Raw genomic sequence first — 24,048 nt, 5'->3', positions numbered from 1 at the left:
GATTTTTATCTGAATTTCACAGACGCCCTGAAACCCATCCATGGACCCCCGAGAGGTCCACGGACCTCAGGTTAAGAACCCCTGGTCTAAAGGGTCACCATCCGGGCTCATCCAAGAGGGGCGCTGTCACTAAACGGTATCATCTCTTTATATTCCCATAGCACCAAGAAGGCCCACAATGAGGGCCCCTCACTCCTCTCGACTTAGATGGATAGCACAGGCAGCATATATAAAAATGTACAGTATAAATCAGGCTGGTCACAAATTTGGAATTTAAAGATCTGCTTCTGTAGTTGGCAAGTCAACAAGATTCAAAGATGAGTGATGTTTCATTCAAATGATATTGCTTTACCTGTCCTCTGAAATATCCACCGTCATTAAAGGGTAAAGGTCTGTGTGTCTGTCTGTGTATCCGTCTGGTTGCCTTGTCTCTGTCATTCCAAAAGATGGGGCATCTCAAGCATTTTCAGTGATTAAAATGCATTGCATTTCTTATTCCAACATAAGGCACATTGCAAACATTAACACATGTTTGGAAAATCCCATACCAAATGGTATATAACAGAGACACATGCATTGCAAACCTGAAGTCTGCATGCATTACTCAGATTTCCACCAGTGTTAGACGGGTAGCACACCCAGTTGACCTTCATTAAAGTGTCTGTGTATCTGTGTGTCTGTCTTGCTGCAACGTCTCTGTCATTCCAACAGATGGCACACCACAATCACTAACACTGCTTAAATGGTACATAACAGAAACAGATGTGTTATGCTCATTACTGTTTTCACGCTGATAAAACTCAGTAGATGAATAAAGCTGCTGTTGCTGCCATTGCCATTACCCCATCCTTAGCTAGCAGGTGCTTTATCTTAACTTTTTCCTACGTTTAATTCTCACCGTGACTTTTGTCAGTGGTCCCAACAAAAAAGAATTTCAAAGCTTTGCTTTCATATGGCAAATGAAGTTGGAAAGTATGCACTGAGATAGCTGTAATTCGATACCTACAATATACTTTAAGTCTGATATCAACTGTGAGCATATTACAATAATTTGCTTTTCTACAAACTTCTCGAGGTAAGGTTTTGATATTCACTATTAACTGGTACTGGAGAGTGGGGATGTACCATGGACAATGAAGACAATTTGAACCTTGTTACAGACTTTACGGATACCAGTGCAGATTTCTGAGGTGCCAATCCAGCTAAAACCTCTTTTAATAAACATTTTCCAGCTTTACAAAAATAAAATATGAAAAAGCAAATGCACACTAATATTTAACAAAGTTGGCCTCAGAAAGCGTCATCACTTCTGTCTTTCCTGTTCTTGCCGGTCCGTCTGTTTAAATGTGTCCCAAGTTTGGAAAGGGCGGAGTTTATTTCACTGACTGGGGGCGGGGCTGCGTCACTTCTCCTTGTGATAGCTCTGAAAGAGCGGGAGATACTGTTAGCGACAGCACCCCCACCTGCCTCGCCATGGTATTGACGTTCTTACCAGAGCCTCCCTAGTGGTTCCAATACTTAGAGTTGCGTGACGACATACAAAAAGTGGATAGTTGGTCATCACGCAGATTTAATAGGGATTTGGTGTTAATTATGCTGATTTGCATATGCATATCTCAATCCTGCTCTTATTTAAGATGTCCACAGTCTCATGTTTGAATGCTTTTCCTGGGAGAGCAACTTCCAAGGCTGTTCAGTAGTAGGACCTTAAATTCACTTGAATTGGTAATTTGTAATCATAGAACTTCACATTTAAGTGCTGATGAAGCCAAGTGAGGCAAGGACACCACCATAGCAGTACGCGCATCAACATCAACGTGTGAGTGCTGCCTAAAGTGCTGCAAAGTCTTTGAAGTCCACTGACGGGGACACTGTACTGCAAAACTGGCACTGTTTGTTTGGATGAGACATAAACCCGAAATCCTGACTCTCTGTGTTTAGGAAAGACCTCTGGATATCCTTCATATAAAGCTTTCATTTTATAAAGATTCTACATATCCCTTTCTGTATCTAGCCAGGGTTTGTAATGGGTTTTCCCCCTTTAGTGGCCATTTTTGTAACTGTTCTGAGATGTAAAACCGAGGTCTTGACTCTCTGTGGCCATAAAAGGGCATCCTGTGTAAAGAGGAGAGTGTATCCCAATGTCCTGGCTCTGTTGTCCTCCATGGCCTAGTCACTCTAGTCCCCTAATCATCCCCCTGTCTCTAATTGGTTACTATCTCTCTGTCACCCCTTCACTACCTAATAGCGAATATGTGGTGAGCCTACTGGTGCAAAATGGCTGCCTTTACATCATCCAGGTGGATGCTACACATCAGTGGTAGTTTCTCACTATAAAAAGCTTTTTGACTAGTGAGAAGAGTGCTATATACATTTTAAGAATTATTATTATTATTATTATTATTATTATTATTATTATTATTATTATTATTATTAACAATGAAGTTGCCCTTCAACAGGCATTTTTGCCATTTCTTAAGAAACAGTAACTGTTGCCATCAGTGTCCAATCTGGGTGTATAGTGGTTATGGATTTGGACATGGGTTCAAATCCCTTTACTGACAAGGTGTGACCCTGAGCAAGTCATGTCACCTGCCTTTGCTTCAGTTAGAAAAAAGAAAAAGAAATGGAAACAACTGAATCTAGAAGGTTGTAAGTCACCTTTAATAAAGGCATCAGCAGCAGCGCTGCTTAAACTTTCCTACAACTCCCAGCAGCCCCGGCAATATTACCCTATTGGGCAGATTCAGAGGGCGCAGGGGTTGTTGGGAAGAAGGGGAAATAAGCGGGCTCTTTAAAAAGAAGTCAAAAAGACACGGAAGAGATCGCCATTGACAGTCTGTGATTGTCTCTACACATCACACACACTAATGGATTATGGTTTCTTCTGGATGTGTGTGCTGTCCTGTGCCTGCTCCTCCGGGTGGTTTCTGTCTTGGTTGTCTCGTCTTCCTCTGGTGAGCGGCCCCCAATCACATACTGGGACCTGGTAGGTCAAAACTTTACATTTCCTTCAGATGGCTGTTCACTGGGTGTTTCTTTTTTTTATCGCACTCTCAGTCGTTATCCGCTGCTGCCCTACAGGACGGTGTTGGACTTTCTTGTTAGAGTTGATCGTTTATTGTGTAGTGTAGGTAAATAATTAGCTCTGTCCGGGAATTGGGTTTTGTGTATTTTTTATCTTATTATTATTTGATTCATAAATTATTGCAGCCTCTGTGTGTGAGTGTGTGCCTGTCGGGTCAAAGCTGTTCCTGGGGTCCCAGCAATAAAATCGAACAAATCATTGCATTGTGACGGTGAGCGTCCGCAGCACATATGTAGCCCATGTAGCTCCTTACAGCAAGCTCATCGTGAACGTGTCTCCTAATTCGGTTGCTTCAAGCCCTGCGCCTCTGCCTTAAAGGAGCAGGTTGCTGTCTAGTGACCCCCGTATCTCTCATTTCAGTCTCCATAACGCCACCCAATCCATTCAGATGTGGAATGTGTTCATCCTCTTGGAGGAGGCGCGTCTCCACAGACATGGCTATGGCGCTTTGGGTGAGGTCCCCCATGGAGGCACAATTTTTTTGTTTCCCCTCCAGGAATTCAGTTTTTATTTTCCTTTGCTGGCTGCCAACCAAAGCTAATCTCGAGCCTTTCGCCCAACCCAGAAACAACTTCCTTCCCTTTGTGCTGGCGGACCGGGGCACTTGTATATAAAAGCTCGGGTCGCTTGAAGTCGCCAGCACAAAACCACGACAGCTTTGATTTCGTTAAAGTGCAGATGTCGGCTGTGGGGTTCGACTTTCTCCTTCTGTCACCGAAGATGTGCAGAGCCTTAGCCGTAGTGCTTGTCGCCATTCCGATGTTCACGTTACAAGCCGCCAGCGAGTCGTCCACAGCAGGCTTGTGTATGCTCAGTGACTGCTACACGATACGCCAGGGGGCGGCAGACTTCGACACGGCGAGCGGCGTGTGCGGCGCTAAAGGGGGCCACCTGATGACAGTCCGATCGACGGTGCAGAGAGACATCATTTCAATCCTAAACGACAACCTGCAGGGTCGCTTCTGGATTGGACTTGAGCTGCCCGCTGGACGCTGTAGCGACCCCTCAAAAGAACTACATGGGTACCGGTGGGTAACCGGAGAGGAAACTACGGACTTCACGGAATGGAGAGCGCAGAACTCGTCAGAATGTGGTCGGCGGTGTGTCTCCGTCTCCAAAGATCAGCTATGGGAAGAAAGTTCATGTCTGGAGGCGGCTGATGGGTTTCTCTGTGAGTACAACTTTAATGAAACCTGCCAGGCCCCTGAGATGGAGGGATTCTCGTTTACCTACCACACACCTTTAGGTTTTCAGGCGACCGACACAGCTCACCTGCCACCTGGAACAGTAGCAATCATGTCACCAGCTGGATACAAACTGTACTGTGACATTAATGAGTGGAAGCCTGGTCCCTGGGACTGCCAACATGAAAACGGCGGATGCAGCCACACGTGTGACATGGAGGGGGGTAATGGGAAGTGCATCTGCCCTGAAGGACTACAGTTAGAGAAGAACCAAGTGACATGTGAGGCGCCCGATCCATGCAGGAGCCACCACTGTGCGCAAGTGTGTGTCCCTCAGAAGGACAGTTACAGCTGCCTGTGCCGAGGGGGCTACGACTTGGACCAGGATGGCTTGACATGCGTGGACGTGGATGAATGCAAACAGGAGCGAGCCTGCAAATCCGACCAGCTCTGCGTCAACACGCCGGGGAGCTTTACCTGTGTCTGCCCATCTGGGTTTGAAATGGTCGACGGTGAGTGTGAAGACACAGACGAGTGCGAGTCCACCCCGTGTGAACACCACTGCACGAATACGCATGGGGGGTTTGAGTGTTCCTGCTTTGAAGGGTTTCGCCTAAATGAATATGATAAAACGACATGTTACAGCGTCTGTGAAGAAGAGACGTGTGAAGCGATGTGTGATCCGAATAACAGGGACGTATGTGAATGTCCAGAAGGATACATACTCCATATGGAGGAGGACACTAACGTCTGCATTGACATTGATGAATGCGACATGGAAATGTTTTGTCAGCAGCTGTGTAAGAATTCATTTGGAAGTTACACCTGTTACTGTGAAGATGGATACAAACTAGAAGCTGACAACTATACATGCACAGAAGTACCAGACACAGAAGATGGCTCCGGATTAACAAGCATCACTCCGTTCACCGAAGACTCGGTGACTCCGACTACTAACATCACCGTCACTGAGGAGTCGGTGATATCAGCCGGGGCACTCCTTGGGATCCTCATCGGTGTCCTCGTCACCGTCATCTTGGGGTTCTGCGTTGTGCACCGGGAGTTCAGACAGCGGGCTAAGTGGGACATGGCGACGGATTGTAAGATCGCCGGTTTGGACGGGGACTACGGGCTTCAGCAAGTCACCACCGAGAAATACGTCAGGAAATACTCGTTTATTACAAACGACTTAAAGGCGTATACGTGACACGCCAGGGGAATGCGTCTGCGGGCGCCAGCGGGCTCCAGTGTTTTCTTTGAAAACGATGCCACTTTGAAACGTACGTTTCTGATGGAGAATCTGCTCCTATGTTTCTAGAGATTTGATTTATTTATATTTATATGCAGGGTCAGTTAAAAGTCCTTGTGTGGTGTTGAATCTTCTTAACTTCAGTTGTATGCACGAAAACCATTGTGAAGCGTGATTCATGTAAATGATCGTAGTTTGATCACAATATTGTAAGAGCTTATTAACTATAACATAATGTATGAATTATTACTTGTGTTCATTAGTCCAGCTCTCTGTGTTAGGCGGTTTTTGAAGGAAAAATTCCCTGACAGATGGACTGGAAGAGAGGAACCGAACTCTGACGGGGACACATAAAGACTGTGCGGTGTAAGTGCGATCTGCAGATGAACTGAAAACTACTGTACAGAGCTGGTGAGATGAGGGGTGAAAATCAGCTGCACAAACGTATTGGTAGAACTTTGGAATGACATCACTAGCTGCTTGATGAAGGTGGACGTGCATGTTGATAATGAACGATCTCAACAGAACATCTGCGGGCAGTGGCGTAGCTGCAGTTTTCGTCGCCCGGTGTGGTCTTTGAGTTTGCCAGCCACCTGCACACACACTTTCAAAATAAAAAAAAAATATATGTACATAATGAAAAACGACGAAAATTGCAACTGTATTTTTAATTACCAATCACGATCGGAGTTTTTACATAATGCCCCGTCATTCTTTTTCTTCCCTCGCCTTTTTTCCCAGCACCTCTCTCTTTTGTTCGCTTCATCTCGAGACTGAGAGAATAATAAAATATTAATAATGAGATTGAAGGGTGAAGATTTGTAAAATATAACTACAAAATGTGTATTTGTAACAGCTTTGAAACATTTAAAACGGTGTCATTTTGACATAGATTACACACATTAGATCAGGCAAACAAAATTGTCAAAAAAGTCTAAGAAGTCCACTACTAAAGTTTATTAAAAAGTGCCGCCCGGGCAGACCGCCTCCTCACCCGCTACGCCAGTGCATCTGAGAGAAAATGGAATGCAATCTTTCACTAACCCTTTTTAGAGATTCATTTTATCATCCATAGACTTGATGGTGTGATTATTTAAAATTGCACAAGGACTTTGTATCAACACTGCTCAAACACCTATAATAAAAATATATTTATAAAAATAGAATATACGCACGCACACACACATATACATTCATACCCATACACGTGTGTGTGTGTACGTATGGTATGTATGTGTATATAAATACGTATATATGTGTGTGTGTGTGTGTGTGTATATATATATATATATATATATATATATATATATATATATATATATATATATATATATATATATATATATATATATATATATATATATATATATATATATATGTGTGTGTGTGTGTGTGTGTGTGTGTGTGTGTATAATTTCATAATGTAAATAAAGGTTAGATTTGTATGCTAAACTAGCTGTGCTACCCATCTAAGAACGGTTGAAATCTAAATAATCCATGTAGACCTCACAGTTAACCTTTGCAGTACACCACCTATTTGAATGTATTTTGTAATTCAAGTAGAAATAAAATGCATTGCATTTGTCATTCCCACACATGGCGCATCCCAAACATTTGTGGTAATGCATTTTATGTTTCAAATGATTGTGATGGGTCGTCTGTTGGAATCACAAATGCACCCCTACGCCTCTCTTTTTCTCTGTAGCATGCAGAATGGGGCCTTCCAAAAACCTGGTTGGGGTTTAAACATTGAATGTAATTGTAATTCATTAATGTCATGTGCCCAGATCCACACTAGGTAGGATAGACAGGACTTTCACACAAATGGTGAAAAATGCACGTTTATGTCATTTCATGTATTCAGCAGTTGTCATTATTTGAGTCTGATCCCTCTCCCACAACACTAATCCTAACCATGAGTAACCAGGCGTATTGCCCATACAGTTGCTGCAGTCACTAACAGCAGTCAGAATGGGGCATGACGTCTGTGGATTATGGGTGGACTTAATCATTTAACTGAATCCATGTTTAGCCAACTGCCATGAGTGGTACTGGAAAAGCAATATGAATGCTTGTGATGCGCCATCTGTTGGAATAGCAAATGCAATGTATATGTCGCTGTTATATGCCATTTATTATGGAACTTGTAAAAGCTGTGATAATGTTTGATGTGCCATCTTTTGAAATGACAAATGCAATTCATTTTATTTCCACAAATGTTTGTGATGCGCCATCTGTTAGAATGACAGCGATATAGCAACTGGGGGGAAACACAGATACAAAGATACACAGACACTTATCCTTTCATTCAAGTGGATAATTTTTGGACTACTGATAACAGATAATTAAGCTGTGAATGTTCGTTTTCATGGACAGCATATTCTGTACAAATCCATTTCTCCGCACATTTCAATTGAAACAGAATTACTGTTTTTAAAGTCCTGGGATTGATTGATTGACACTGTAAAAAATAAGGTTGATGGTTTAAACGTAAAAAAAAATTGAGGCAACAATTTGCACCCTCGACAAATTAAACCCCCTGTTTAAATGAGTGAAAAAATTTAGTGTATTAAATACATCCAAATATATTAGGTAAAGGAGATTTAATATTGCAAATTAAGCAAGTTAAAGCTGCAAAATTATATCAGATCAAGACTACAGAATTATATTTACTAAGTTTTTACTTTTGTATCACATGCTAAATTACAATAAGATCTTCTTCTTCTTGTCATTCACTCAACTGGACACGCCAGCCTCCCAGATGAATGTGGTTGTACATTGTGGGTCCTCCTGGCTGCCATACTGTTTCCATACCACTGGTGTCCCCTCCATTCAGATCTGGCATCACGTGGCCTCATGCAGTGGACGCTCTTGCAGTTGTTGCTCAGTTCTCTGGCTGCCCATTTTGCATGGACACTGGTCTGACTGACCAACCTGGTGCTTTTATATAGAAGGTGGTGGCCATTCTGGGGTCTGATGATAGCCCACCTGCTCAGGTCTTATAGGCAGTTGGTTTGGGTCATTCTTGTCATACTGTAAGTGTTGACGCATCCGCTGGGTGTGTGTTGATTGGTTTTGATGGTGGCAATAGCTGTGTGACTTGTTTCTAGTGTGTTGGTGTAGTGTCTGAGTGTCACCGCTCACCCCTGCTGGCTTGTGCTGCTGCATTGGCAGAATTGTGAAGAGAGAGCCAAGTGAGTAGGCCTGTAATTGGCCTCTCCACAGCAAGTGCTCAGCAGTGCCTCCAAGTGGAGATAGCTGGTAACCACCAGGAGCCTGAAGGTGGTTTAGACCCCACATGTATGTCTGTGACGTGGTACCCATGAAACAAACCCCCAGCTATGGAGACAAGCAGCATGAACAGATGGAACTCATCAGCCCTGATTGACAGTCCATCGACGGGAAGGAAACCGTTTACTTCTAATCAGCGTTCATTTTGTAGGTAATTATTTCATCTCCTGCGGTGGGTTGGCACCTTGCCCGGGATTGGTTCCTGCCTTGTGCCCTGTGTTGGCTGGGATTGCCTCCAGTAGACCCCCATGACCCTGTGTTCGGATTCAGCAGGTTGGAAAATGGATGGATGGATTATTTCATCTCTATTTAAGAACTTGAAACGTTATGGTAGAACCTTTCATTTTCAATACCCAAGAATCTTGGACAGCGGCCTATCTCAACAAGCAGAGAGCAGAGGCAGGAACAACAGAAGACACAGTGCCAGCTGATAACAGGGTGGAAAAAACACAAATCAGGCCTCACCAGTCCTCCCAACCAGTGCCACGTTGGACTGTAGGATTGGGACTCGGCCCCTTTACTTTGAGGTAGCAGCACTACCACTACATCACCATGCCACCTCATCTGTAGCTACAGTATATTTACCTGAATATTTTGTGTAAACAAAATCTTTTAATTATTTCTTGCCTTTCCAGATGGGTGTCTCTGGTGGTTCAGCGGTGGCAACTGCTGCCTATAATGAGGGTTGGTGTGACAGTGCATTCTGCGTGAAGTTTGCATGTTGGGCTTCTTCTCAAAGACATGCAGGTTAGGTGGACTGACGGTGCTAAATGGGCTCCTTTTGTGTGTGTCTGTGTCTGTGTGGGTTTACCTTGTGATGAGCTGGCACCCCGTCCTGGTGTCGTCCCTGCCTGTGCCCAGTGCATGCTGGGATAGGCTCCAGTCACCCTGGGAAAGTGGGTTCAGATAATGGATGGTAACATGCAGTCCTAAATAAAGCTGAAATGATTACTTAGAAAATTGTTGGAAATAAGTGTTACCTGATATCACAGAATAATTTAGCATATGATACAAAAGTAAAAAATATTAAATACAATGCAGTAGTCCTTGATTGGATAAATGGGGAGGGTTGGTGTCAGGAAAGGCATCACACCATAAAAATCGCACCTCTACTCAAACCAAAAATAAATATACGTATATATATATATATATATATATATATATATATATATATACTATATATATATAATATAATGTTATAAATATATATATATATATATAAAATATGGAAATAGCTATGAAAGAAGAAGTCTTTGATTTATGTTTGTGACTTTAACAAGCTAAACTTGAAATGTTAGGTAGGCTTTACCTGAATTATTTGGATGTGTTTTACACATTTTATTTTGGTTTTCTTTACTTATTAGATAGATAGATAGATAGATAGATAGATAGATAGATAGATAGATAGATAGATAGATAGATAGATAGATAGATAGATAGATAGATAGATAGATAGATAGATAGATAGATAGATAGATAGATAGATACTTTATTAATCCCAATGGGAAATTCACAATTCACATTATTAAGACATGGGGGTAAATTTACCCAAATAAAGTTAGCACCATAGTTGCCTCAATTTTTTTAACCCTTTCTTTATTATTATTATTATTATTGTTTTATTTATTTATTTTTATTTATAGTGTTGACTAACAAAAGAGAAAAATAAACACTAAAGTGACAAACGTTTCAAACATGAGATTAACTGACCAATCAGTTGGACGCAAGCACATTTGTGGCGCTCGTTTATTTTTTCGGGAAGCTTTCGTTTTCTCTCAAGTAGAGAGCTCGGAGTCTTTAAAATCCTTCATTATTTCCGTGAAGTGTCGGTGACTCCTCAGACCTTTCAAACGGCAGGACGGAGTCTCCTTGTAATCACAAAGGCACAGTACAGGATACCTGGAGGAGAGCCGGTGTGGCGCTAACTGACACTGATTTTTAAATGTTTAAATTATCAAATAACGGAAGGGGCACTATGAAAATATATTGCTGTTGATTTTCTGTTGGAGATATTATCTTATGGTTAATATATTTAATTGTTTAATAAACAGAATCATTGTAACCCTTTTTTCATAGTTATGTTAAACAGTTTTGTTAAGGTGGGCACTTAGAGAGTCAAGGCTGGGGGGCTGTCAAGAGGCAGGGCCTGTTAAAGCCCATTGCGGCACTTCCTGTGTGATTTTGGGCAATACAAAAATAAACTGTATTGTATTGTATTGTATTGCTGCCTTGCGGCATGACGACTGCAGGTTTACTGCCCCTGTGCTTTCTTCATGGGGTGTCTACGTGTTCTGTCATTGTCTGTGTGGATTTCCCTCCTGCAGTCCAAGGCCATGCCAATTAGGAAAATTTTGGAGATGCTTGTGCCATTGTTCACATTGCAATGGACTTGCCTCTCATATCCTGCGCCTGGTACCTGCTTTGGTTCCCTGCTTCCCCGCGAGCCTACTCGGGATAAGCGGATTTGGAAACTGAATGGATGGAGTTTTGTGAAATCCATTCATGGTGGCTCAGTGGTTATAAATTACGAAAATCTTGAATATGTTGGTATAAATAATTATTTATCTGATATGTCCAGATTACATTTTAATTTCTGTTTCTTATAACCTTCTTACGTCAACAATCGGTGGTACTGTTTGTCAGTCTGGTGGTCCTGTCCTTGTGAAGTGTTCACATTCCAAAGACCGCTGCTTCCATGGTGCCTTCTTTCTGTTTCTTTTCCATGAGCTCTCCTTGCCCCTCTCGTTTCTAGCCGTTTTATAACGGTCAGGGTGTCGTGTTCATGAATAAGACGTTTAACGGTAAACATTGTGGCTGTAGGGGGGGGGGGGGGGGGGGGGGGGTCGGTACTCGCCGGTATTCGGTATGCCGTATAAACCGTCACTTCGCTCGGACTTCCGCTCTTCTAAGGCGATCTCTAAATATGTCGGACCTAAAGGGGAACCCGAGGAACCCCCGCTTGTCCTTTTTCTCCAAAGAAATTTGAATATCCGTTTGCATCACTCGTAGATTACATGAATGGTAATAAGCACATTCTCCGTTAAAAAAAGCAATGTTACATGCACATAACACGATTCGCCAGCTGATAAAATCACCCCTTTCTGGGAAAATAATTAGGGTTTGAAACTACTATGTAGTCTGGGAGTAACCATTTCAAGTTCTTATTTATTTTATTGTTTTCTCTTTTTGTCCACTAAAGCTATTTGCGCATCCAGGCGTGCTTAGGTCATGTTCGCTGTCTTAAAAAAGGTTGGCTGATGAGTTTCAATCGAGACGATTGCAATGGAGTACATAGATGAGAAAAATCTAAAAAATAAGTTTCTTACCGACTGGAAGAAAAAAGTGACTTTATAAACATCTGCCACCACTGTATTTGTTAAAGACGAACGTTCTAATTTTATCTCTTAAATACAGCGAAGCAAAAGTATACTTGTATGTTAAATTGGAGAAGTGCGTTCGGTTTGATCTTCTTCCAGAGTACTGCACGGAGACGCGTGAGACGGAATTAGCCATCCTAATGCCAATCGCCGGCCCTGCAGATGACCTTCGTGCTTTCTTCAACGCGCCCCCACCTGCGTCCGTTATCCAGGTGTTCAATGGCGCCTCGCGCTCCCAGAGGCTTTGTCTTTCTGTCTGCTCATGCGCGTCACACCGGCACCTCTCACTTCGCTAACTCCGCCCACTCGGCGTGCACTCTACTGTACACAGTGAGCTCCAAAGACCGCCTGTGGCTTCGTCTGTCAGCCGGTGGGCTTTAGCAGACGAAAGGCGCGCAACAAGTGCGCTCCTTCAGCCCCCCCCAACAACCGGCTGCGCCTTCTCTCTCTCAGATAGTCCGCCGCCACCTGAGGAGCGCGTCTCTCGGAGGTCCGGACACAGTGGTGTAAATAATAATAAAATTGATGATAGTGATGATGATGATGATGATAACATTAATGATGATTTTGTTGTTGTTGATGATAATAATTATATTATTGTACAGGGAACAATTAAGAGACTCATTTAGAAGGAAACAACTTACACTGGAAAGAAAACCAGGGGGCGTCAGGTTAGCACCAAATAGTCTACCTGTGAATTTCCCCTTGGGATTAATAAAGTATCTATCTATCTATCTATCTATCTATCTATCTATCTATCTATCTATCTATCTATCTATCTATCTATCTACCTACCTTGTGCTCAGTGTTAATCTTTCCAGTGCAGCATCTATTCAAATGTATTTTATAAAGCGTGTAGTAATAAAAAATACATTGCATTAATAATAGCCTGAGTGTAGGTGGGTGCTTGACCGTACAGCTCCAGGGAACCGTCAGTGTGTCTTGGACGTTGCATGCTTTTCTCGTCTCAGTACGTCTTTTCCCCTATAGGTTCTTCTTCTTTTCTTAGTAGTAGTTGTTGTAGAATTCCCTCGTAATAACTTATGTAACCCTTAAGACGCCAAGGGCCGGTTATATAGTAGTCTAATTTTCCCCAAGTGTGACTCTAATGCATGAATGTGCCATGCAGACTGTCGCCTCATCCCGGACTTGTTCCTACTTTGTGTTCTTTCGCCAAAGGACAGGGTCCTGGTTTCCTAATACTGAAATAAAAGATGTGTTTATTTGGGCCGAAATGTCCTAAACGTCATTTACGAAAATGAAATGATAACATTATCCGACTCAATTAATGCAGGTTTGGAGGTGGGAGACGGAGCCTATCTTCGCTTCAAGGAGCGCTAGGCAGGAGCCAATCCTGGAGCGAAGAGCGCAAGTGAAAACATCAGACGTGTAATTCAAGTAGACTGCATATTCTAATGAAGTAAAAGTGAAAGAGTAATCGTGCGTTAATAAAGTCCCAAAGTACTCGTCTGCAGACCTTCCTCGTTCATCCTGTGAACGTTTCGGCCGATCTTATCTGTCATGTATTTGTAATGCAGTACACTATTGTAGCCGTTTTTTCCTTTAATAAGAACGGACAAGCAAACAGCGCGTGCTTTTTTCTTTCTTGTCTTTATTGAACAACTAACAAAATGTGCAAGGCATTACCAATCATATCACTAGGTGTCAACCCACAATCAGACAATAATAGCTGAACTGAAATGGTCACTTATACTGATATATACTGTAACATCATCGGTTCTGTTGCAGTTCTGCATCTCGCCTATAGACGACAGTCGTGCCTCACCAAACAGTCCAATCGACGACTGTTAAGCCGACGAACGCACAATTTCAGCTTCGTGTGTAAGGGAATCGCGTTCAGCTGGGTTGAAGCAGGACGAAGTGCATTGCATTTAAAGTGATGACTTGCTCTTTCTTTCTTTCTTTCTGATTGAACGACGATTACGAGATGAGCTTCTTTACTAGAAAGCATCCATCGATTTCCCGAACCAATTCGTTTAATTTAGACTATCAAATGGGCCAACACTCGACTGCCTAAGGTAATGTGTACCGAAAGAAGCGACGATCTCCATTCCCACTCGAGAGTTGCTCACCACAGTCTCACGATGTTGTGACGATCCGATGGTAAGCAGAAATCATTAAAGTTCCGTTTGTGTCCGAGTATGGGTGCTAATTCGTCACACGTTTTATATTTTTGTTGCATAAAATTGTATCATTAGATAACAAAGTGAAATTCTTTGGAGTAAGCAAGTTTGAAAAACGGAGGAATAAAACTTTTGGGCTAATACTTTCATAGGTTCAGCTGGAATAATGAGAATTGTAATACATTCATTATCATGATGATGATTATAATCAGTGCCGGTGCTACGTTATATTGCGCCTTATTAGTGCGCCAACCGACTGTTCGGAAGCTAACCCGTGCGGCTGGGTGCCCCCCCAACCCCTGTGATCTGCGCCCTATTAATGGTGCCGCCAGTCCTGATTATAATTATTATAACATAAACTGCTTAAAACACTCCATATCATAGATGGGCCGGAGTATATTTTGGTAGTGTTGGTTGCAAGGATGTAAATGGCAGAGAACAGGGTGATGATGATGATTAATATTTGTTATTGTAAAAATTCTAAATTGCAGTCAATATCCTATTTAATCAAATGTTAGTAATGTCAGGGGATGGAGCCTATCCTGACAGCACTGAGCACAAGGGAGGAAAAAGCTCCAGGGCAGGGTGCCAGTTTATTTATTTAATTTTTTTGCTACACTGACCTTTTTTCCCATAACCTTATTATTACTATTATTGCACAATCTAAATTTAATATCGTATTTAATCAAACGGGGGGGGGGGGGGGGTAATCAAAGAGGGGGATGGAGCCTATGCTTGATGCACTGGGCATAAGGCAGGAAATGGCTTAGGGTAGGGTGCCACTCTATTTGTGATTATTATTATTACTACTACTACACAATCTAAATCCCATTTAATCCAAATAAGTGTCATGGAGTGGCAGGAACCTATCTTAACAGCACTGTGCATGGGGCAGAAAACAGCTCAGGCCAGGGTGCCACTCCATCAGGGGTTATTATTATTATTATTATTATTATTATTAGTTTAATAATAATAATAATAATAATTAAATTGTCTAGTTATACTGGGCACAAGGCAGGAAAAGAGCTCAGGACAGGTTGCCAGTCCATCAGAAATGACGATGATGATTAGATAACAATTCAAATCCTACTTAATATTCTGCTTAATTCAATTCAGGATCATTGAGGGGCTGAGGCCAATCCTGACAACACTGGGCACAAGGTAGGAAATGGCTCAGGGCAGGATGCCAGTCCACTGTTGAATAATAATAATAATCTAAATTGCACTTAATGTCCTGTTTAACCCAATTCAGCTGTTCTGAACAGTGTGGCAGTCCTGATGATGATGATGATGATTATCTTCCTACTCTTTTATTTTATTTTTTCACATAATTAAAGACACCAAGTACCACGCTACCTTAAAGGCTCCCTCAGTGGTCTCTGCCAACAAAGATGGTCCCAGTCCAGTTTTGGCTTCTCACGCTGATAGTCTGTGGTGACTCTGATTTCCGCCCCTACAATTGGAGGTTGTGCTCCCGGACTGATTGCAGGTGTGGCTTTTTTCCTCAATTTAGGACATGAAAGGTGAAGTGCTGACACTGCCCAGTAACTCCTGGGGTTTCCTGACGAGAAGGCAGCCTGTCACTCTGAGTGCCGGTTTACCCTGCAGAGCCAACGCTGCCATGTAAGTGCAGACAAGATCTTCTGCTGGACAGACGACTGAAGCCCCCACAATGCAATGTTGCTTTGTGAAATTCTGGGAAAATGGAGAATTGCTTAAGCTTAAGCTCCAAACAGCGCTAAACAAGCCTCTGTTGTCTGTGTAAGCCTTTGTAAGATCTACCTGGGCAAGTCCAAGCTGGCATCTGTGAGGCAAACTCAGTATTTAAAAAAATAAATAAATAAATAAAGACGCCAATAAAATGCACAAACTCGACCTGACAGATCAGCACAAGTTTGACTTTGGACCGCGGCCTTCGTGTGCTTCAAAAATGGTAGAAAACAGACTGAGTTGGATGGCCCGTCTTTAGGCTCCTCGTGTTTTAGTGATTGTATTGATTCTCTTTCAGTTTTATTTTATTATAAGGTTCATCTATAGAAAGCAAACCGAGAACAGAGATTGTGAATTTTTAGAAACTGCGCTGCCTGTTAACAGTCGGGTTGAATTCCCAAATCCTGACGCCTGCCCTCTGCCCACATTGAACATCCAACTCCTGCCTTTGGCGAGTCCTAATTGGAGTCTGAAACTTCAAATTGTGATTTTGAGATCTATTTAGAATTCATATGTGACGGCTCTACTATGTGTCTTTGACCAATCAAAATGTAAATTAGAGATATCTGTAAGGGTCTTAGTGATGAAGACCCCCCCCCCCCCCCCTTTCCTTCATCTCCTCTCATTTCTCAAACTGCTTTTCCAGATGAGGGTCACGGTGGCAGCAGGCCAAGCAGGTCAGCCCAGACTTCTCTGTCCCCAGCTACAGATTCCTGAGAAATTCCCAGGCATTCTCGAGCCAGAATCCCTCCAGCGCGCCCTGGGTCTGCATCGGGGTCTTCACACAGTGGGATGAGCCCAGAGAGACTGCCAGAGAAGTCGCACAGGGTTGGTGTTGGGGGGGTCATCCACACAACACACCCAAACCTCCTCAGTTTGATCCTCTCCATCCAGAGAAAGCAATGATTTCCACTCTGAAGCTCTCCCTGACCACCGATGTTCTCGCCTGCAGCAATGGAGTGGCAGCACACAAAGGAACATCATTTCTGCCGCTTGTCCTTGTAATCTCATTTTTTTTTTGATCATGACCAGAGTCGAAAACCTGGATGACGATCCACCAGTAAACTGAGAGCTTTGTCTTTAGGCTGTGTGGCCATTTTGCCACCATGCAGTACTGCAGATCACGTCCACTTTCTCCATCACTCGTGCACAAGATCTCGAGATACTCAAACTCCTCTACTAAGGGTAGTTGTCCCCATGTTAGCTGAAGAGAACAAATCACACTTTTCAAACAGTGCGATAGTTTAAAGGTCCTTAGTTTAATTAGACTGAGAAAACACACAGATAGATAAACATGAAAGGCACTATATAATATGAAGAGATACATGAAAGGCACTATATAAGAGGAAGACATAGTGGATAGACTGCAGTGAAATTCTTACTTGCATGTCCTCATCAACATAAAAGACGTTGGCACTCTATGGTGCCATGATTAGTGATTAGAACTAAATTTTTATTAATAACTGGGGTGCTGTGGCTCTACAGCCCTTACGTCTGCTGCTTAAAAGGATGAAAATTAGAAACACTAGAGAGCCATTACATTATTAAATGCGCAAACAGCTCATGTATGTAAGACACCTCAACTCCAGTGCATGAATCTGTCGAGCTGATGTTAATTTAATTATCTGAAAGGTGCCAGTGTGAGAGTGTGCCCAGAGATGGACTGACATCCATACGGGACTCCGTTCCTGCTTTGTGTCTAAAATGACGTCCGGGTTGGCTTCAGCTGCCTATGAACCCTAGAAGTGCCAGTCAGGTAATACAAGGACTTAAAAAAAAATTTTAAGAACAAAGTAATTTACAAAACATGTCTGTCTGTCAAAAGGATGTCCACAGATGGTTCCCTGTACACTGACCAAGGTGCCAGTGAATGAGAGAGTGCCCTGTGACTGAAGGGCATCCCACCTGGGCTTGGGTCTCCAAGGATCAGCTCTGGCTTATTATACCACAAGAAGTACCGGTAAGTGAATTTGGAAAATATGTATGGGCCATAATGGCAAATGTATCAGTTTAAAATTAAATGTATGGCATAATAAAGTGTGCAGTAATAGAAGGGTTCCGAATCATTTCTGAATTTAATGCATATAATCGGAAACGTTGCTAAAATGAAGGTATGAAAAAGCCGAATTTAAGAAAAGAGATTTTTAAGAGTTAAAAAAAAAAAAGTCCACAGTATATTAGTCTGGCTATTCAGATATACGGTGCATAACAGCAGCAGGCCACCTCGCCAGATCTTTTATTCTTAGATGTTGCAATATGTGAGATTGTGACTGGAATATAAGGGGACAGCCACTCCGCAATATAATATAATATAAAATATATATATATATATTTGTTTGGTTTTAATGTTTAGATTTTCTGATGTTTTAAGTTATTTATAATTGTGTCTTTATTTATTGTTCTCTGAAAGGCGCCTTGTATAAATAAAAGGTATTATTATAAGAAGGAGCAAAATGAATTCCGAGCTATGCTGGGTGTTAATTAGCTCATGTAAATGAGAATTTCGCTGCTCACTCTACATGTGGCAATACTGACCCTGTGAACCCTCCATGAACTTGTCAGGCGTGAGGTTAGAGTTGCGCAATTTTGCGGCTCAATTGGCCGGTTGCAGATTTAATGAACCGTTATAGGGCCTGTTCTTCTTCTGGTGTGAAGAATATGTGAAAGCAAAAGAGAAAAATCGCGACATTATTGGGATAATTAATAAACAGAGCTTAAACGGAACTGTCAAAAAGTGTGCGCTTTCTTTGAAGGGATCGGTCAGTTCAGCCCCGTTTCGCGTCACCTACGCTCTTTTCATTATGGGCTCTCTGACGAAGCTCGAGGAAGCGGACATAGAAGGAATTCAAAGTGCGGGGATGTTAAAAAAATATCAAGACACAACGAAATGTATTACAGTTTATAAAACGACCCTTTACAACATTGTACGTGTTGCACAAACGCGTTAACTGAACTGCTTGCGTAAATTCGGGCAGAACACATTCGGCTGTTCATTGATGGTCATAACCTGCTGACCGCAGCGCAAGTCAACGATGAGTCGGCCGCGCTTTATCACCGATTTCGTATCATGTATGTCACGCTTTGAAGAAATGCTGCTGCTCAACTTTTTTAATGTAGCGTGTCGTCCCCCATTTTTTGGGGGATCGAAGACATTTCATCAGAGCGGGTGGGGTCCCCCTTAGTGATTCGAATACGGGAAGGGGGTATCCCCTATCCTCCTGGGTGAATTGCTGGCAGCGAAAATGTATCGTGGGGGGTGATGCCGATCGCCTAGCCCACCCGACGCACTTCGCGAGCCACACAGTTCTTTAATGGTGGTTCTCTGTTGGGTTATGTGGTTCCTTAAGTACTGCTTAACCAAACCTCATTCTATTCTGGAAAGGGCTGTCTGCATATGAAGTTGTTTCTTTGTGCTTTGAAAAGCCTCCTGCAGAAAACTTGAAATCCTTAATGTATATTAGGGTACCAGGCAGGACATTAACAGATTCAGAAAACCTGAACTTAGCCTGCATTATTGTATACATGAAGGTGTCCTTATTATTATTTACTGCTGCGGTTCTCAAACTGTGGGGCGCGCCCCCCTAACAAAAATAGGGCGCGAATGTTGCCATATGTGGCGTAATTTCGCCATTCGTAGGGAAACTTTAAACTTGTAGCGGTGTATCGGCAGCACAAAATATCCATTCATCCATCCATTATCCAACCCGCTATATCCTAACTACAAGGTCACGAGGGTCTGCTGGAGCCAATCCCAGCCAACACAGGGCGCAAGGCAGGAAACAGACCCCTGACAGGGCGCCAGCCCACCGCAGGCAAAAAATATAGGAATACATTTTATTAGGGTTTCCAAAAAAACGGTAGGGGAGCGCGATTAAAACTGTTATGAAAACTCGGGTGGCAAATACTTAAAAGGTTGAGAAACACTGAATTACTGTGTGGATGCTGTTACCGATCTAAATAAATACAAGTTACTTCTGGAACCTTCATGTTGATGGAGCTCTACGGCATCGCTCTGCAGAGACGCCTCCATTTCTAAGAGCGCTACCAGTATAAAGAATAGGAACTCGCGATCCACTGGCGGCAGACCCAAGAATGGATCGTGAGCAAGTGCTTGAGAAACAGTCATTTAAAGTATGCATTGTTCCTCCGGGCGCTCCGGTTTCCTCCCACAGTCCAAAGTCATGCAGGTTAGGTGGATTGGCGATTCTAAATTGGCCCTAATGTGTGCTTGGTGTGTGGGTGTGTTTGTGTGTGTCCTGTGGTGGATTGGCACCCTGCCCGGGATTGGTTCCTGCCTTGTGCCCTGTGTTGGCTGGGATTGGCTCCAGCAGACCCCCGTGACCCTGTGTTCGGATTCAGCGGGTTGGAAAATGGATGGTTGGATGGATTGTTCTCCCGCTCATTTTCTGTAAGTAAAGTTAGCAGTTTCCATTAAATGATCAAATTATGTCTACATAATTGAAACTCCGGAGCTGCCACACCGGGACAGGTTAGTAGTTCATTCCAGTCTCGCAGCCATTCGTGTCTAAAATAAGATGATGGTGTTTCCCCAACCTCGAGAAGAGTCCCGCTGGCGAGTACTGTTTGCCCCTAGCGGTTCATTTCCACTTTCTTCAATCCCAGCTCATCTGGACTCCTTCGCCCAGTCCAAACAACTTCCTTCCTCCGCGGGCGCTGCTGAGCCGCAGCTCTTCTATAAAGCTCGGGTCACTCGGACTCGCGAGCGCTCAGCGACAGCAGCTCCTCTTAAGTGGCTCGACCTTCTCCTTTCTCTCCTTCTCGTTTGTTCTTCTGTCATCAAAGATGCGCAGAGCCTTACTGGCGCTGTTTGTCGCTTTAACGGGTTTCTCCTCACAAGCCGCCGCGCAGCCTCCCAAAGCGGGCTTGTGTAATCTCGACGAGTGCTACGCGATCCACCGGGGCGCTGCAGACTTTGAAACGGCGAGCGACGTGTGCAGAAGTCGAGGGGGCCACCTGATGACAGTCCGATCGACGGTACACAGCGACATCATTTCCATCCTAAAAGAGAACCTGCAGGGTCGCTTGTGGATTGGACTTGAGCTGCCCGCTGGACGCTGCAGCGACCCTTCAAAAGCACTACGTGGATACCGATGGGTAACCGGAGAAGAAGCTACGGACTTCACGCAGTGGAGCGCGCAGGACTCAAGTGAATGTGGTCGGCGGTGTGTTTCTATTTCTATCGGTCAGCTGTGGGAAGAAAGTTCCTGTCTGGAGGCGGCTGATGGGTTTCTCTGCGAATATAACTTTAACGAAACCTGCCAAGCCCCCGAGCTCAAGGGGATCTCGCTTACCTACCGCACACCTTTTGGTTTTCAAACGACAGAAACAACTCGCCTGCCACCTGGGACCATAGCAACTGTCTCGTCCTCGGGTGTCAAACGCTACTGCGGCATTGATGGTACGTGGGCACTCGGACCCTGGGATTGCCAATCTGAAAACGGAGGGTGCAGCCACAAGTGCGAAATGGAGCGAACTAAAGCGAAGTGCTTCTGTCCTGAAGGGTTACAGCTAGAGGAGAACCAAGTGACATGTGAGACCCCAGATCCATGCAGGGACCACCCCTGTGAGCACCTGTGTCTACCCCAGATGGACCGTTACCTCTGCACGTGTCGAGAGGGCTACAGACTGGGCGATGATGGCTCCACATGCCTGGACGTGGATGAGTGCCAACTGGCCCGAGTCTGCGAAGCCGGCCAGGTCTGCGCCAACACGCCGGGCAGCTTTCAGTGCGCCTGCCCAGCGGGGTACCGAATGGTCAGCGGGAGGTGCGAAGGCTACACGCCGAGTCTCAAAGTGGTAAAGAGAGCGGGGTGCCCACCGGGCTTCGAAATGGTGAACGGGATGTGTGAAGACCGAGACGAGTGCGAGGCGGCCCCTTGCGAACACGAGTGCGCCAACACGCCGGGGAGTTTCGACTGCTACTGTCTCGAGGGGTTTCGCCAAAATAAGTTTGAACCCACCAAATGTGACGAGGTCTGTCAGAGCGAAATGTGCACGGCGACATGCGACCCGAACAACGAGGACACGTGTGACTGTCCAGAGGGGTACGTGCTCGACAACGAGGGGACCAATCAAGTCTGCGTGGACATCGACGAGTGCGACAGCGGCACGTTTTGTGAGCAGCTGTGTGACAATTCGTTTGGAAGTTACACCTGCCACTGTAAAGGCGGATACGAGCTTCAAGACGACGGCTATTCGTGCACACCGTTCAACGTGACGAGCGTCACTCCTGTAGAACCTGTCACCCCGACTGCCAACGTCACTGTCATCGAGCCGTCGGCGATGTTACCCGGGGTGCTCCTTGGGGTCCTCATCTGCGTCCTCGCCATCGTCATCTTAGTGTGCTGTGTGTACCGAGCGTTCAGACAGCGGGCAAAGTGGCAGGCGGCCGCGGCGACAGAGTCCAAGACCACCGATCTGGACCGGGACGGTGGGCTTCAGCAAGTCACCACTGACAAATGCGTCAAGAAATATTCACTTGTGAGCAAAGATTTAAAGGCGCACACGTGACACGCTCTTATTGATGCGGTACTAACTTTATCGATTGTTTTCTTTGAAAACGATGGCAGTTACAGGTAGACACAAGAAAATGGACACCTTTATATATCTGTGCAAATGTAGGCATAATACTGGGCGGTGAAACGCATCCTTAAATATTTATAACGCGACACTTGTGCCTTTTGAGAAATACAATTTATGACACTTTACCGAGTCATAACTCGCTTAATCCACACTAGGGTCTCGGCTTGGGCCTGGGGTGCTGCAGCCAATCTCAGATAGCATCGGTCGCAAGGCAGGAACATATCACCCAGGACGGGGCGGCAGTCCATCGCAGGACGAAACGCACACCCTGGGGCGCCAGTCCACCTGACCTGCATGTCTTTGGACTGTGGGAGGAAACCGGAGCACCGGGAGGGAGCCCTGGACCTAAAGAGCATGCAAACTCCACACAGGGCGGCCCCGGGACGAGGCGGCAGAGATATCGCTGCGCCACCGTGCCGCCCAGTCCTAAACGTGATAAGCTTTAACGGGAAAGTTTAGTGAAAGAGAAAATGTGAAAGTGTTACTCATCAGCACGGATACATTGTCACGGACCTTTTATGTTTGCAACATTAGAAATCATTATTTCACAATAAATAAAAAATAATAACTTGAATTTCCACAGCTCTGTGCAGGTGTTCAATTCTTCAAGCCCGGAGATTCCGTCCTTGAAGCTGACAAATCGGTTTGATGCTTTTTGATTTATTATGTGAAATGGTTTTGTAAACTGTGTATTGTAAACTTCACTTTAACGATCGACGTTTTATTATATTTTATTTTTTATGCCATTGCCCCAACCTTTTGTTGCAAGAAACGGACTCCTGGTTGTGTCTTAGGTGCGCTGTTCACATAAACGGGTCTTTAACGGCATTTTACGTCATTGCTTCTTCAGTTCGATGTAAGCTACTCTTATCAACACTAATAATAATAATTCAAATATTGGAATTACTCAATTATTTTGCATTATTTGTTTATATACTTGTTGTGTTCTACATATATGTCTGCACTGAAGGAGCTGCTTTTAATCTCATTGTACATGTGTATAGTGACAATAAAAGGCATTCTATTCTATTCTATTCTATTCTAAATAGCATAATTAATTTGTAAGCAGCAGTTTATTGCAGTTTTAGACACACACGTCAGTTTCTGTTGTTGTGCAGCTACAACGTGATTTGATTTACTCAAACCTGTAAGAATTATTTTGTAATAACTGAATATGTTCATACTAACTATTTAAACGGATCCGTTAAAAACAGGACACGTGCATTTGATTTAGATACAACTTTATTGGTTCTCAGCGGGAAATGTTGGCTTTTTGTAGAAGCTCTTTAAATAAATAAAGAGAAAACAAGTTCACCAATACAAAGAATAAAGCATCTGTAAGTTTAAATTAAACAGTCCAATGGTTCTCGCATTAATGCGCGAGGTTACCACGATTTAAATG

At 43.7% G+C, this 24,048-nt stretch overlaps 2 protein-coding genes across 2 annotated transcripts; both read left to right on the top strand.

Annotated features, from left to right (window-relative positions):
- Positions 1 to 3,667: 3,667 nt before the first annotated feature.
- On the top strand, positions 3,668 to 6,159 carry LOC114666201 (thrombomodulin-like). The gene has a single exon (XM_028820973.2). The coding sequence runs from the start codon at positions 3,767 to 3,769 to the stop codon at positions 5,477 to 5,479; it is 1,713 nt and encodes a 570-aa protein (XP_028676806.2). The 5' UTR covers positions 3,668 to 3,766; the 3' UTR covers positions 5,480 to 6,159.
- Positions 6,160 to 20,764: 14,605 nt separating this feature from the next.
- On the top strand, positions 20,765 to 22,770 carry LOC114666118 (thrombomodulin-like). The gene has a single exon (XM_028820854.2). It carries the CDS (start codon positions 20,847 to 20,849, stop codon positions 22,572 to 22,574), a length of 1,728 nt encoding a protein of 575 aa, XP_028676687.1. The 5' UTR covers positions 20,765 to 20,846; the 3' UTR covers positions 22,575 to 22,770.
- Positions 22,771 to 24,048: the final 1,278 nt, after the last annotated feature.

The sequence above is a fragment of the Erpetoichthys calabaricus genome, chromosome 15, assembly GCF_900747795.2.
Source record: "Erpetoichthys calabaricus chromosome 15, fErpCal1.3, whole genome shotgun sequence".
Lineage (NCBI taxonomy): Eukaryota > Metazoa > Chordata > Cladistia > Polypteriformes > Polypteridae > Erpetoichthys > Erpetoichthys calabaricus.
The sequence above is the reverse complement of the archived record's forward strand: the minus strand, read 5'-3'. Positions and strand labels throughout refer to the sequence as shown.

Bases quoted from the DNA above. Each gene is read 5' to 3' on its own strand.
- LOC114666118 (XM_028820854.2), top strand. From the start codon at position 20,847: ATGCGCAGAGCCTTACTGGCGCTGTTTGTCGCTTTAACGGGTTTCTCC.
- LOC114666201 (XM_028820973.2), top strand. From the start codon at position 3,767: ATGTCGGCTGTGGGGTTCGACTTTCTCCTTCTGTCACCGAAGATGTGC.